We start from the raw sequence: 14,366 nt of genomic DNA on the forward strand, positions 1-14,366 counted from the left end.
ATCTAATCCTATCCTGTGTGATACAGTCTGCTGAGCTGTGTATCTAATCCTATCCTGTGTGATACAGTCTGCTGAGCTGTGTATCTAATCCTATCCTGTGTGATACTGTCTGCTGAGCTGTGTATCTAATCCTATCCTGTGTGATACTGTCTGCTGAGCCGTGTATCTAATCCTCTCCTGTGTGATACTGACTGCTGAGCTGTGTATCTAATCCTATCCTGTGTGATACTGTCTGCTGAGCTGTGTATCTAAGCCTCTCCTGTGTGATACTGTCTGCTGAGCCGTGTATCTAATCCTCTCCTGTGTGATACTGACTGCTGAGCTGTGTATCTAATCCTATCCTGTGTGATACTGTCTGCTGAGCTGTGTATCTAATCCTATCCTGTGTGATACTGTCTGCTGAGCTGTGTATCTAATCCTCTCCTGTGTGATACTGACTGCTGAGCTGTGTATCTAATCCTATCCTGTGTGATACTGAGCCGTGTATCTAATCCTATCCTGTGTGATACTGTCTGCTGAGCTGTGTATCTAATCCTCTCCTGTGTGATACTGACTGCTGAGCTGTGTATCTAATCCTATCCTGTGTGATACTGAGCCGTGTATCTAATCCTATCCTGTGTGATACTGAGCCGTGTATCTAATCCTATCTTGTGTGATACTGGGCGCCCCCTGCACTCTGTGTCAGAGGGTGGTCTGTGTCGGCACGGTAATAAATTATGTTATTTCCAGCTTTACAGAAGGACGATATCACCATAGAAATGATAAGGATAATAGGCCTCAGTTACCACAGCTGTCTACAAGGAAAACTGCTGCTGATAGCAACCAATCACAGCTCAGATTCTTCCAAACAGCTCTGGTGAAATGAAAGATGCTTAGTGATTGGTTGCTATGTGGAGTGGGTGTGGCTCATACACACACACATACATGCTTAGTGATTGGTTGTCGATACATACACACACAGAGACACACACACATAAATACACTCATTTTTATATATATAGATAATATAACATGTAATACATTTAGATACTTTATCGATATTTTCTCAATTTGAGTGAGTGATTTTTTCAAAACTTTCCAAGAGCTAAGTTATTCAGCTGCATAACTATCTGCTAGGTGTCAAGAAACTTTTTATTAGCTGATAAAACGGATTATTTTGGAGAGCAATAGTAAAGAAAGGAGAAAAGTTCCAGCACCAGGCGTCTCTTCATGAAAATCTTCAATATTTTATTTTGATGTCAAGAATAAAAAATCATGCGGGGACGCAGCCCTTAAATACCTGACGCGTTTCAGACAAAGTTCTTAAGCATGATTTTTTTATTCTTGACATGAAAATACAATATTGAAGATTTTCATGAAGAGACGCCCGGTGCTGGAACCTTATTCCTTTCTTTGCTATTGCTAATGAGTTGTATCCAGCCTCTTGTTCCTGGCACCTGTGTACATCCGGATTCCGCTGATCCCCTTCCCTGCTCATAATAATATGTTTGATTATTTTCTACTTACATAATAAAAGCAGGATACAAAAACATATAAAAATATAAGGAACAAGACAAATGATTAAGTTATTTCCCGTGCAGAGTATATATCACCTAGAATAATTTATCATCTCTTTTTCAGCGTTCCTTTTCCTGTGGATAGGAATTGTAGCTTCTGTAGCTCAGGATATGACTTCAGAAACCGCTACTGGAACACCAGACGCAACAGGTACAACTACATGCTCTAAGGCTTTAAAGGAAATGTACAATATGCTTAAAAACTTGTCCACAGCCACCAATACAGCTAGAATAAGTAACTAACCCATTGTCCCTATCCTCCCCATTGGGCTTCTATTTCCTTTGGATGCAATGGTGACGTCACATGTACCCAATATGACTGCCAGGGAGATTAGGAACATGGTGCTGGAAAGGCAGGAAGTATGTAAGGCCAGTCTCACACGTCCAGATAATTCCGGTACCGGAAAAATCGGTACCGGAATTATCCGTGTCTGTGTGTCCGTGTGCTCACGTGGTACATCAGTGTGGCACACGTGCGGCATCCGTGTGCCGCCCGTGTGCCGACTGGGTACCACACGCACCGTTCAGGAGACAGCGCTACAGTTAAGCGCTGACCCCTGCATCTGGTGCTGAAGCCGCCATTCATTTCTTCTCTCCAGCATCGTTCGCTGGAGAGAAGACATGAAAAATCTTTTTTTTTTTTTTGGGATGTTTAAAATAAAGATCCCTGTCCCCAACCCCCTCCCACCCCCTGTGCGCCGCCCCGCTGTTAATAAAATACTTACCCGGCTCCCTCGCTGGCGCTGCTTCCTGTCCTCGCTGCAGCTTCTCCTGTATGAGCGGCCACGTGGTGCTGCCCATTACAGTGATGAATATGCGGCTCCACCTCCCATAGGGGTGGGGCCGCATATTCATCACTGTAGTGGGCGGCACCACTTGACCGCTCATACAGGAGAAGCTGCGGCGAGGACAGGAAGCAGCGCCAGCGAGGGAGCTGGGTAAGTATTTTATTAATAGCGAAGGGGGGGGGGGGCGCACAGAGGGTGGGAGGGAGTTGGGGACAGGGATCTTTATTTTAAACACCTCCAAAAAAAAAAAAGATTTTTCATATCTTCTCTCCAGCGAACGATGCTGGGGAGAAGAAATGAATAGCGGCTTCAGCACCACGCTGGGGGGACAGCACTTACTGTAGCGCTGTCTCCTGCACGGCACACGGACTGCACACGGACAACATCCGTGTGCGGTACGTGTTTTACACGGACCCATTGACTTTAATGGGTCCGTGTAATACGTGCGCTCCCACGAACACTGACATGTCTCCGTGTTTTCCAAACGGACACACGGTCCGTGAAAACACGCTGACATGTGCAGAGACACATTGATTTTAATGTGTCTACGTGAGTCAGTGTCTCCGGTATGTGAGGAAACTGTCACCTCACGTACCGGAGCCACTGACGTGTGAAACCGGCCTAAGAGAGCATACATTAGTTATTTATTTCAACCACAATTGTGGCTGTAGGCAGTTTACGGAAATTCCCTTTATAGGGAATCTGTCAGTGGTATTAACCCTCCTAAGGGCTCGTGCACACAGCTATAGATGCTCTCATCCGAGATAATCGGGATGATTATGCAACGAAGTCTGATCAATCTCTGGTCAGACTTTGATCGGCGTGTCAGCATAGTGCGATCTGAATATCAAATCAAACTTGGACATACAGTGATTTTTTTTTTTTGATTAGACAGACTCTGTCAGAGGGAAACAAAAATTGGACATGCGCACGCCCCATACACTAAAATTGGTCCAGGTGCGATCCAATGTTTTGTTGGATCACAATTGGACCGTTAATACAGACGTTTGCACGAGACCCAAGTCGTCTACATTGGCATCCAAGTGATAGATAGTTGAATAAAGAGAACTGATGTCTTATTCCCAAGAAATGCACATTTTTCTTGTATATACGGTAAATGAGCTGTGAAAGGGAACCCGTCATGCAAAAATAACACAATTGACCTGTAGATATGGGATTAAGCTGCATTATAAACCTGCCTGGGGCCCGCACTTAGAGCCTTCTGCCGGGAGGAAATTAACTTTATTCCTCCTGCAGAATTCGGGTTCCAGTCATGGAGGTGGCGCCAGAGCGGGTTAAGTGACCACTCTATGTATAGACGGCGGCGGTAACTGCGCTCTTGGTGGAGCGCCCCCACATCCGGGCAATGGGGTACTCGGATCTGGGCCCTTCGGGTCTCAGCGGGGATGTCACGGTGGCTAGACCCGGTCCGTGGCCCTTTGAGGGGCGCCAAATAAAAGAGACAGTTTATAAGATAGTGTTCGTGACGCCACCTGTGGTATTCGGTCAGGGTGACCGACGCTGCTTAGGGGTCCGCTGGGTGATGTTATAGCAGCTAGATGGTATACCTTCCCACAGGTGAAGTATATCCCCAGGGCTTCCCAGAGCATAGTTGGTAGATAGTGGACAGTGCAAGACGCAGTGAATAACGAGGACACAAGGGTGCAGTCTCTTTACCTTTACTGAAGGCTCCAGCATCCACAGTCCAGGGTAGGGACCACAGGGTAAGCAGAGTCCGGCCAGTCTGAAGGCAAATCCAGAGTCCCCTTGTCCAGGAGGAATTCAATAGCCTTCCCCTAGCGCACAGTAACACATTACGTCCATACTTGCATAAGCTACCATAAGGTCCTCACTGTGGTTACTCCTCTCTGTCCCCCAGATGCTGTGGATAGGACAAAACCTGTATGTATGGCCTGAGGCTTTTTATAGGGACCCTAGAGACACCGCGGCCCCAACAAGTTGCCAACCATGTCTTCTTAGGTATAAAGGTTGGACAGCCAACTTGGAATTAACTGTCCTGCCGGTCTCTGAAGTAACGGCATAGAGCTCTTTACTCCCTCGGTGTTCTGGCCACCGGATCTGCGCTTCAGAAGGAGGCAGCCTGCTTCTCTCTGGTCTCCCACTGATGTGTCACTCCTGTTGCTATGACTTCTTTTCTCACTCACTACAGCACAACTCATTTTGTGTCCTTTCTTAGAATGCTGCCGCATGGGTTGCAGTTGCAGCTTCTTGTCCTTCTCCCTTCTCAGACTTCAGTCTGGATCTGACCAGGGATCACCCTAGTCAGCTCGACCGGGGGACCTTTCCTCGTCGGTCCCCAGCCAGGAACTCTCCTCTCCTCGTTCTGACTAACTTCCTAACCAACCCACCAGTTTTACCCTGTTTGAGGAGTGGCCTAATAGATAGAACCCTTAGCTCCCCCTGGTGGACTGGAGTGTGAAGTCTGTGTGTGTGTGTGTGTGTGTGGCTGTGATACCTGGACAGAAGATCTCCTTCATTGCCTTCAGACGTAACATCACTCCCCCTGGTGGAAGAATAGCATTACTGCAACCAACCAGGACTCTGGGGCGCTGCATTGGCACTGAATGACAGCTCTCTCAGCAATCAGTGCCGGGGGCACGGTTACAGTCGCCACTTTCTATACACTGAGCAGTGACTGAACCCACGCCAGCGCCACTTCCACCATGAACGCTGCCGGGAGGAGTAAAGGTAATTTACTTCTGGTAGCGGGTCTCCATGTGCAGGCACCAGGCAGGTTCAGGACGCTATTAACCTGCAGATTAACCCCATATCTCTGCTCTGGATTAATAGCATTTTTGTTCACATTGCAGGTTCCCTTTCAGGTACGTCTCCACGGGGCCATATTGTCGGCGGTTTGGACTGAGAGGAAACCCCAATCCGCCCAAAGCGCCACCCCCTTCTGTACGCGTGGTGATTCCGGATGTGTTCATTGCACACATCCGGAATCTCTGCACCCCATACATAGGACCCTGTTATTTACCTTGCGGAGATGGAGCATCGCCACAAGGTAAACAGACATGCTGCAGTCTAAAAAGATGCGCCGCATGTCTGGAAATGCAGGGCCGCCGGATGCGTGGAGATGAGATTTCATAAAATCCCCTCCACTATGCTGTAACATGTGGATGCTGCGGGTTGAACGCTGTGGCTGCACGCAGCGTTCAATCCACAGCTAATCCGGATGTAAACCCTTAAGATCTATGGGCAGGACACAGATCTGCATGAGAATCTGCCTCCAGATCTTATTTTAAATAAAAGGAGGAGTTACTAGTTAGTGACATGTAATGAATGATAGTCTGCTCTCCTGATCTACTGTACATCTCTGGACACAGATTCTCAGGGAAATCCATGTTTGGCTTATAAATGTAGCAGCTCATTTACCGTACATATAAGAATAACGTGGATTTCTCTGGAATAAGACATGGGATCACAGATATCAAGGCATCACTATATTCAGCATCCTATGACCTATCTGCGTATATAAACGGCTTTCGAGGGTTGATCCTACTGACAGATTCCCTTTAAGAAAAACATAATATAAAGAATATGTTGTATACTTTGCATGAACTATAGAGTACCACATAGTATTAATACTCTAAATGACTAGTTATGGAAGCAGACCCGCTCTGATCTATCTCACATATGCTTTCATTGTGTTTTAGGTACTCCACCCATGGCAAATACTAATATGGCAGAACATTCAGCTCATACTATAGCAACACAGGATCCTGTGAGTGTATTTTGTTCATTATGTTGTATGGAAACTGAAATTTGATGTCATAAACCAGTAGAGAATTCAGAAGAATGAAAAGAGACACCAATCATCATCAGTTATCTCTCAGATGTACAGTTTGCTCATTCTGCAGTCAGCTATATATAGTGATAGACAGAGGCTGTAGAAGGCAAACATTCAAAAACTTTTAAGGTAACCCAACTGAAAAAATATACCCTCAGCCAAAATATATGTATTTAGGTAAAAAAAAGAGGCCCCCTTTTCCTCTCCGCTTTGTTAGCAAATCCAAGCTCCACACTTGGAGTGCTAAGTATACTCGTGTGCAATATGTTATATACATACAGTACAGACCAAAAGTTTGGACACATTTAAAGATTTTTCTGTATTTTCATGACTATGAAAATTGTACATTCACACTGAAGGCATCAAAACTATGAATTAACACATGTGGAATTATATACTTAGCAAAAAAGTGTAAATACAACTGAAAATACAGGTCCTTCTCAAAAAATTAGCATATAGTGTTAAATTTCATTATTTACCATAATGTAATGATTACAATTAAACTTTCATATATTATAGATTCATTATCCACCAACTGAAATTTGTCAGGTCTTTTATTGTTTTAATACTGATGATTTTGGCATACAACTCCTGATAACCCAAAAAACCTGTCTCAATAAATTAGCATATCAAGAAAAGGTTCTCTAAACGACCTATTACCCTAATCTTCTGAATCAACTAATTAACTCTAAACACATGCAAAAGATACCTGAGGCTTTTATAAACTCCCTGCCTGGTTCATTACTCAAAACCCCCATCATGGGTAAGACTAGCGACCTGACAGATGTCAAGAAGGCCATCATTGACACCCTCAAGCAAGAGGGTAAGACCCAGAAAGAAATTTCTCAACAAATAGGCTGTTCCCAGAGTGCTGTATCAAGGCACCTCAATGGTAAGTCTGTTGGAAGGAAACAATGTGGCAGAAAACGCTGTACAACGAGAAGAGGAGACCGGACCCTGAGGAAGATTGTGGAGAAGGACCGATTCCAGACCTTGGGGAACCTGAGGAAGCAGTGGACTGAGTCTGCTGTGGAAACATCCAGAGCCACCGTGCACAGGCGTGTGCAGGAAATGGGCTACAGGTGCCGCATTCCCCAGGTAAAGCCACTTTTGAACCATAAACAGCGGCAGAGGTGCCTGACCTGGGCTACAGAGAAGCAGCACTGGACTGTTGCTAAGTGGTCCCAAGTACTTTTTTCTGATGAAAGCAAATTTTGCATGTCATTCGGAAATCAAGGTGCCAGAGTCTGGAGGAAGACTGGGGAGAAGGAAATGCCAAAATGCCTGAAGTCCAGTGTCAAGTACCCACAGTCAGTGATGGTGTGGGGTGCCATGTCAGCTGTTGGTGTTGGTCCACTGTGTTTCATCAAGGGCAGGGTCAATGCAGCTAGCTATCAGGAGATTTTAGAGCACTTCATGCTTCCATCGGCTGAAATGCTTTATGGAGATGAAGATTTCATTTTTCAGCACGACCTGGCACCTGCTCACAGTGCCAAAACCACTGGTAAATGGTTTACTGACCATGGTATTACTGTGCTCAATTGGCCTGCCAACTCTCCTGACCTGAACCCCATAGAGAATCTGTGGGATATTGTGAAGAGAAAGTTGAGAGACGCAAGACCCAACACTCTGGATGAGCTTAAGGCCGCTATTGAAGCATCCTGGGCCTCCATAACATCTCAGCAGTGTCACAGGCTGATTGCCTCCATGCCACGCCGCATTGAAGCAGTCATTTCTGCCAAGGATTCCCGACCAAGTATTGAGTGCATAACTGAACATTATTATTTGATGGTTTTTTTGTTTGTTATTAAAAAACACTTTTATTTGATTGGATGGGTGAAATATGCTAATTTATTGAGACAGGTTTTTTGGGTTATCAGGAGTTGTATGCCAAAATCATCAGTATTAAAACAATAAAAGACCTGACAAATTTCAGTTGGTGGATAATGAATCTATAATATATGAAAGTTTAATTGTAATCATTACATTATGGTAAATAATGAAATTTAACACTATATGCTAATTTTTTGAGAAGGACCTGTATGTCTTGCATTCTAGGTTCTTCAAAGTAGCCACCTTCTGCTTTGATGACTGCTTTGCACACTCTTGGCATGAAAATACAGAAAAATCTTTAAATGAGAAGGTGTGTCCAAACTTTTGGTCTGTACTGTGTATATATGTATATATATATATATATATATTATATATATATACACATATATATGTATGTTTATATATATATATATATAAACAATGCTACTCACTTTGGAGCGATCTGAGGTATCCCATGAACCGTTTCTATTTAACCCCTTTCCGATGTTGAGCATAATAATATGCTTTGCAAAAAAGAAAAAAAAGAGCAAAAAAAAGAGCATGAACCACACGTCCCAAAATCATACGTTGATCTAAAGCCGCTAGGCAAAAATTATATAACTGAATATGAGGTTTTCAGTTTAACATTCTGATCAGACTGTATGAAGCCCACTGCCACTTCATGGCAAACCTCGTAGTGGGTCCTATCGCCCTAACGGAGCGGAGCCATGCGGCGCCCACCGCCACAGCGGCCATGCACCAGCAGGGCAGACGGCCTGTTGCCCCACAGCACCCATGCTGCAAGACTGAGCCCCCATGACTCCAGACCGCGCCGCCCCACCAGCACAAAGCCACAGCAACAATGGCCGCCACACAGCACCAGCACCAAAATGAAAGGAGCACTTAAACTCACCATCCTCCAGCTCTTCAGTGAGAGACAAAATGGGCTAAACCCTTACTATGCAGTCTCCTGCTTACTAAAATCACCTGAGCCAAATGGGAGGAGTGCTGGTCCAAGAAGAAGACTAGAACATGCTTTGCAAAAAAGAAAAAAAAGAGCATGAACCGCACATCCCAAAATCATACGTTGATCTAAAGCCGCTAGGCAAAAATTAATATAACTGAATATGAGGTTTTCAGTTTAACATTCTGATCAGACTGTATGAAGCCCACTGCCACTTCACGGCAAACCTCGTAGTGGGTCCTATCGCCCTAACGGAGCCGAGCCGTGCGGCGCCCACCGCCACAGCGGCACTGCACCAGCAGGGCAGACGGCCTGTTGCCCCACAACACCCATGCTGCAAGACTGAGTCCCCATGACTCCAGACCGCGCCGCCCAACCAGCACAAAGCCACAGCAACAATGGCCGCCACACAGCACCAACACCAAAATGAAAGGAGCACTTAAACTCACCTTCCTCCAGCTCTTCAGTGAGAGCCAAAATGCCCATGTCGGAATCCCTCCCTTTGATGTGGGCTGGAATTTTTTGAATAGCTGACATGTGCCTCTTACAGCCGCGGGTGGAATCGCAGTCCACCCACAGCTGTTAATCTGTTAAATGCCGCTCATAAATCTCTGACAGCGGCATTTAACTTGCGCTTATTAGAAGTGCGTTGGAAAACCTGCCCATCGGTAACCCCCGTCACATGATCGCGGGCCACCGATGAGTCAGCATGACAACCAGAGGTCTCCAACAGACCTCTATGGTTGTCATAGCCAGATTGCTATGAGTGCCGTCCGGTGGTCGGCGCTCATAGCAAGTGAGCAATTCTGCTACACACAGGCGATCTGATCATCGCCGGTATCTAGCAGCGGCGATCAGACACCTACATCTTCTAGTCTCCCATGGAGACTATTGAAGCATGCAAAAAATTGAAAAAAAGGTTTTTAAAAATATTAAAAAAATAAAAAAAGTAAAAGTTCAAATCGACCCCTTTTGCCCCATTCAAAATGAAACAATAAAAAATCAAATATACGCATATTTGGTATCTCCGAGATCAGAATCGCACGATCCATCAATATAAAAAAATAATTAACTTGATCACTCAACAGCATAACCAGAAAAAAAAATAAAAATGGCTCAATTAAATTTTTTGGGTCACTACTACATTGCAATAAAATGCAATAATGGGCAATCAAAAGATCATAAGATCAAAAGATCATATCTAGAGCAAAATGGTATCAATAAAAATGTCAGCTTGGCAAGCAAAAAATAAGCCCTCACCCAGCCCCAGATCACGAAAAATGGAGACACTACGGGTCTCGGCGCCATTTTTTTGTTACCAAAGTTTGGATTTTTTTCACCACTTAAATAAAAGAGAACCTAGGCATATTTGGTGTCTATTAACTCATAATGACCTGGAGAATCATAATGGCAGGTCAGTTTTAGCGTTTAGTGAACATGGTGTAAAAAAATCCAAAAAACAACTATGTAATTGCACTTTTTTTGCAATTTCACCACACTTGGAATTTTTTTCAAGTTTTCCAGTACAAGATATGTTAAACCCAATGGTCTTTCAAAAGCACAACTTGTCCTTCAAAAAACAAGCCCTCACATGACCATTGTGACTGAAAAATAAAAAAGTTATGTCTCTGGGAAGAAGGGGAGCAAAAAACAAAAACGCAAAACGAAAATACCTCGCGTCAAGAAGGAGTTAAAGTCTGGCTTTTTGATTTAAATCCTCATAAACCACATCACAGGAAACTCTAATACAGCCTTTGTTCAACACAAAGTAAAACAAAAAGCAACAAGTCCATACAACAGTACTGGCTAACCTGCCTGGCTTAGAGTCCAGCTTCTTAGTTCTTTAGCACAGGCACTCAGTCCAGGAGATCTGCACACCTCCATACACACAGCCATGTGATGCACAACTCAATTTGCTTTGGAGGTAGAAGTGTCTCCCCTTCATTCTTGGGTCCCTGTGCGGCTGCACAGATTGCACCAATGATACATCTACCCCATTGATTTAAGCGGGCACCATGTAAGACTACATTTCCCCTGCAATACCTCAGTGAATACTGTTACAAATACATTTCTGTTATATTGGAAACATGTAATAATAATTGTTTGTAGGAGCTAGAATCCAAACCAGTGTCTAGATTAAATGAACTTCATGACTACTCATGTAGAAGTGCTAGATGGAGTAATAATTGTAATGACTTTCAGAACTCCTAGTAACAGTAATGTTTCTTTATCTCCCCTACCAGGAATCCACTGATACCATGTTAACAGTGAGTACAACAACCGTTAGAGCTTCAGCTATAGCTGCTGGAAAGCTGCAAAAATTGGGGCTATTCTTTACTCCATTAGAATAATTAAAAAATAAAGGTCCTATGGTGTACATTAGAAGTGAGAAATGTGTTGTAATAATTATTACATTGTTTCCCTAAAAAAGACCTGGCCCCAAAATAAGCCCTAGTATGATTTTTTTCCGGCTTTCTGGAGTATGCTGAAAATATAAGCCCTAATTCAAAAATAAGCCCTAGTTGTGGTTCAACAAGAAAGTGCCCAGGCAGCTAAAAAAGTGAAAGAATACAGAATACAGTAGGACCCTCCACTTGCCAACTCTACTGTAATTGTTTGGTGTCTGGCGAGTGCGATTCTTTTTGGGGTAAACCATTATTAGCAATCAATCCAAGTGCATAGAGAATAATAATTGTAAATTTAAGTAGGCAATGTAAACCATAATAACTACGGTATGTACCCACCAATGCACTATAGGACTTGCATATATGGTTCTGCACCATGAAAACAGCAGATCATATAAGAAAATCACAAATGAACCAGTAATAGTACTAACACAAAATGGATTATCAACATTTAGATAAAATACTATTTATTTTAAAATGCAAATGAAGTATAAATATATTAATTAGCCAATAGATGGTACCACATAACAACAAATAAGACCTACAATTTCCAGTATGATACTACATCTATTTGTCATATACATGTTAGGTCAAATTCCTTTTGGTCTTATCATTATCATTTGATGAATACTCCACTCAGGGTTACTATGGCAATTATATGTTCATACCTTTCCCTATTTGTTTATGTGGTGTCATCTACTGGCTAATTGATATATTTATATTTTAATTAGCATTTTTCAATAAATTATACTTTATCTAAAAAATGTTAATACATTTTCTTTTTGGGGATTGTTGTTCATGGAATATAAGACATTTCCTGAAAATAGGCCCTAGCTCATCTTTTGGAGCAAAAAATAATAATAGACCCTGTCTTATTTTTGGAGAAAATGGTATTATGTTCTTTCTATGTTGAAACATTGGCATAAGGTGGCTATACATTAGTCAGGAATCGTCAGTGGCTGACAACTCACGTCAGTTTGTGCTAAACCTGTCAACTCTTGCAACATTCAAGGATTCAATTCAAGAAGGTTGGAAAGTGCGGCTTGTATTTCCTGTATTACATATGTCATAATATTGATTGGCTGGAATGTGGTATACTAGGGATCCTCAACCCTTGGCTCGGAAACTACATATGGCTCGTGGGCCCCAAAAGTGCTGCTCATGACTGTCTGCCAGTCTAGTACATTAGCACCACATTTAGCAAAGCGGCTGTGAAAAGAAGGGCTCCAGATGGAGGCTTTTTGAGTAGCTTTGGCCAGAAGAGCAGATCTGGATCTGCATATACAGTGCTTCAAGAAGTATTCATACCTCATTTCCACAATTTTTCACTCTACACCCACAAACTTAAATGTTTGCTATTGGAATTTTATGTGATCTAAGCACACAAAGTAGCAAGTATTTGTGAATTGTAAAGAAATTAATACTTGGTTTTCTACATATTTTAAAAATATTAATCTGAAAATTGTGACATTCATTTGTATTTAGCCCACCTTAGTCAATACTTTGTAGGACCACCTTTTGCTGCAATTACTGCTGCAAGTCTTTTGGAGTATGTCCCTGCCAGCTTTGCACATCTAGAGGCTGACATTTTTGCCCATTCTCCTTTGCAAACTAGCTCTAACTCAGTGAGATTGGATGGAGAGCGTCTGTACACAGCAATTTTCAAGTCCTGCCACAGATTCTCAAATGGATTTAGCTCTGGACTGTGACTGGGGCATTCAAACAGATTAATATACTTTGATCTCAACATTCCATTTTAGCTCTAACAGTATGTTTAGGGTCATTGAAACTGGAGCGTAGATTTACATTCCAGCAGGACAAGTCTTTTGCAGCCTCTAACAGGTTTTCCTCCAGGATTGTCCAACATCAACATCATCTATCACCTAGACTACTGGAGGAAAAAAGAAGGAGCACTGATCCAATATTTAAAAATTCAATACAAATAGTTTATTATATTTATAACATAACATACATACATAAACTATGGATAACATAATATTAAGGGACATAGCACAAAAACCAAATATTGCACAATGGACATCACTTGGTCATGTTCAGACTGGATGGACTACAAAATATTAGCTCCCTAGGTGAAAGCAATATATCTATAAGGCATTAATGAATATCTACCGTAAATGCTCACCAAACTATAAATGTCCATCCGTTAGCCTAATAGCCAAACTGACCAAATATAGCAGGCTGTCTGACTGGCTACATAACCATGCCTACATGCCATAAATAAATCCTTAAACAGCCACCATTGCCCTATATAAATATAACAGATATCATGCGGGCAAACCATATATCAGACCATACCTGTGGACATGATGACAGTGACGCCCGTGCAATAAAACGCCTCGACGCGCGTTTCGCTGTCTGACACAGCTTCGTCGGTGGGTACAGTAGCCTTAGGTAAGTCCCCTCTTATAGCCCGCACATAATTACCTTAATTGGCCGCATGCACATTGGCGCGCATTCACCATGATGCGGCGCCATGGAGAGCGCGTCGCTCAAGGCACCCAGCATCCGGTAACGTGACCGGGTCATGTGACCCGCCCATCACCTGGACAACAGGCCGTCGTGAAAGAGCGCCGTCTCACCATAGCAACGCAGCGCATGCGTAGAAGCGCGCTCACATCGCCAACAACTATATATAGAAGCTGGATCACCACTGCCACTTACCAGCCACAGTAAGTAGATACAAATGAATACATTTGAGTTAATTACAGCGGTGATCACAATAGGCTATGGACCAAACATATACAATGATATAAATATGGTAACGATTGCAATCACAAAGAACATCATTAAGAATATACATAATCTACAGCTGTGATATATAGATATTACAAAGAAGAGCAGTATAAAAAATAAGTGATAATTGTACTACCATCTAATGATATATACAATGACACCATATATCTTCACTTGACTACAATGTGATGATACTCACAAATATGTAGTCAAACACTTAATACATAACCTATCTATGAAATATATTTAAAGTGACAGTGCATAATATTAAAA

The 14,366-nt window shown here is 42.8% G+C and overlaps 1 protein-coding gene across 1 annotated transcript in view; it reads left to right on the forward strand.

Moving 5' to 3' along the window:
- Window positions 1-14,366, forward strand: part of LOC138669989 (uncharacterized) — a 171,959-nt gene that overhangs the window by 112,007 nt on the left and 45,586 nt on the right. Inside the window, exons 3-5 of the mRNA XM_069756922.1 lie at window positions 1,621-1,707; window positions 6,025-6,092; window positions 11,178-11,201. Of these exons, the coding sequence (XP_069613023.1) occupies window positions 1,621-1,707; window positions 6,025-6,092; window positions 11,178-11,201 (179 nt within the window). The remainder of the gene's footprint in view (window positions 1-1,620; window positions 1,708-6,024; window positions 6,093-11,177; window positions 11,202-14,366) is intronic.

The sequence above is a fragment of the Ranitomeya imitator genome, chromosome 3 (genome assembly GCF_032444005.1).
Source record: "Ranitomeya imitator isolate aRanImi1 chromosome 3, aRanImi1.pri, whole genome shotgun sequence".
Taxonomy (NCBI): domain Eukaryota; kingdom Metazoa; phylum Chordata; class Amphibia; order Anura; family Dendrobatidae; genus Ranitomeya; species Ranitomeya imitator.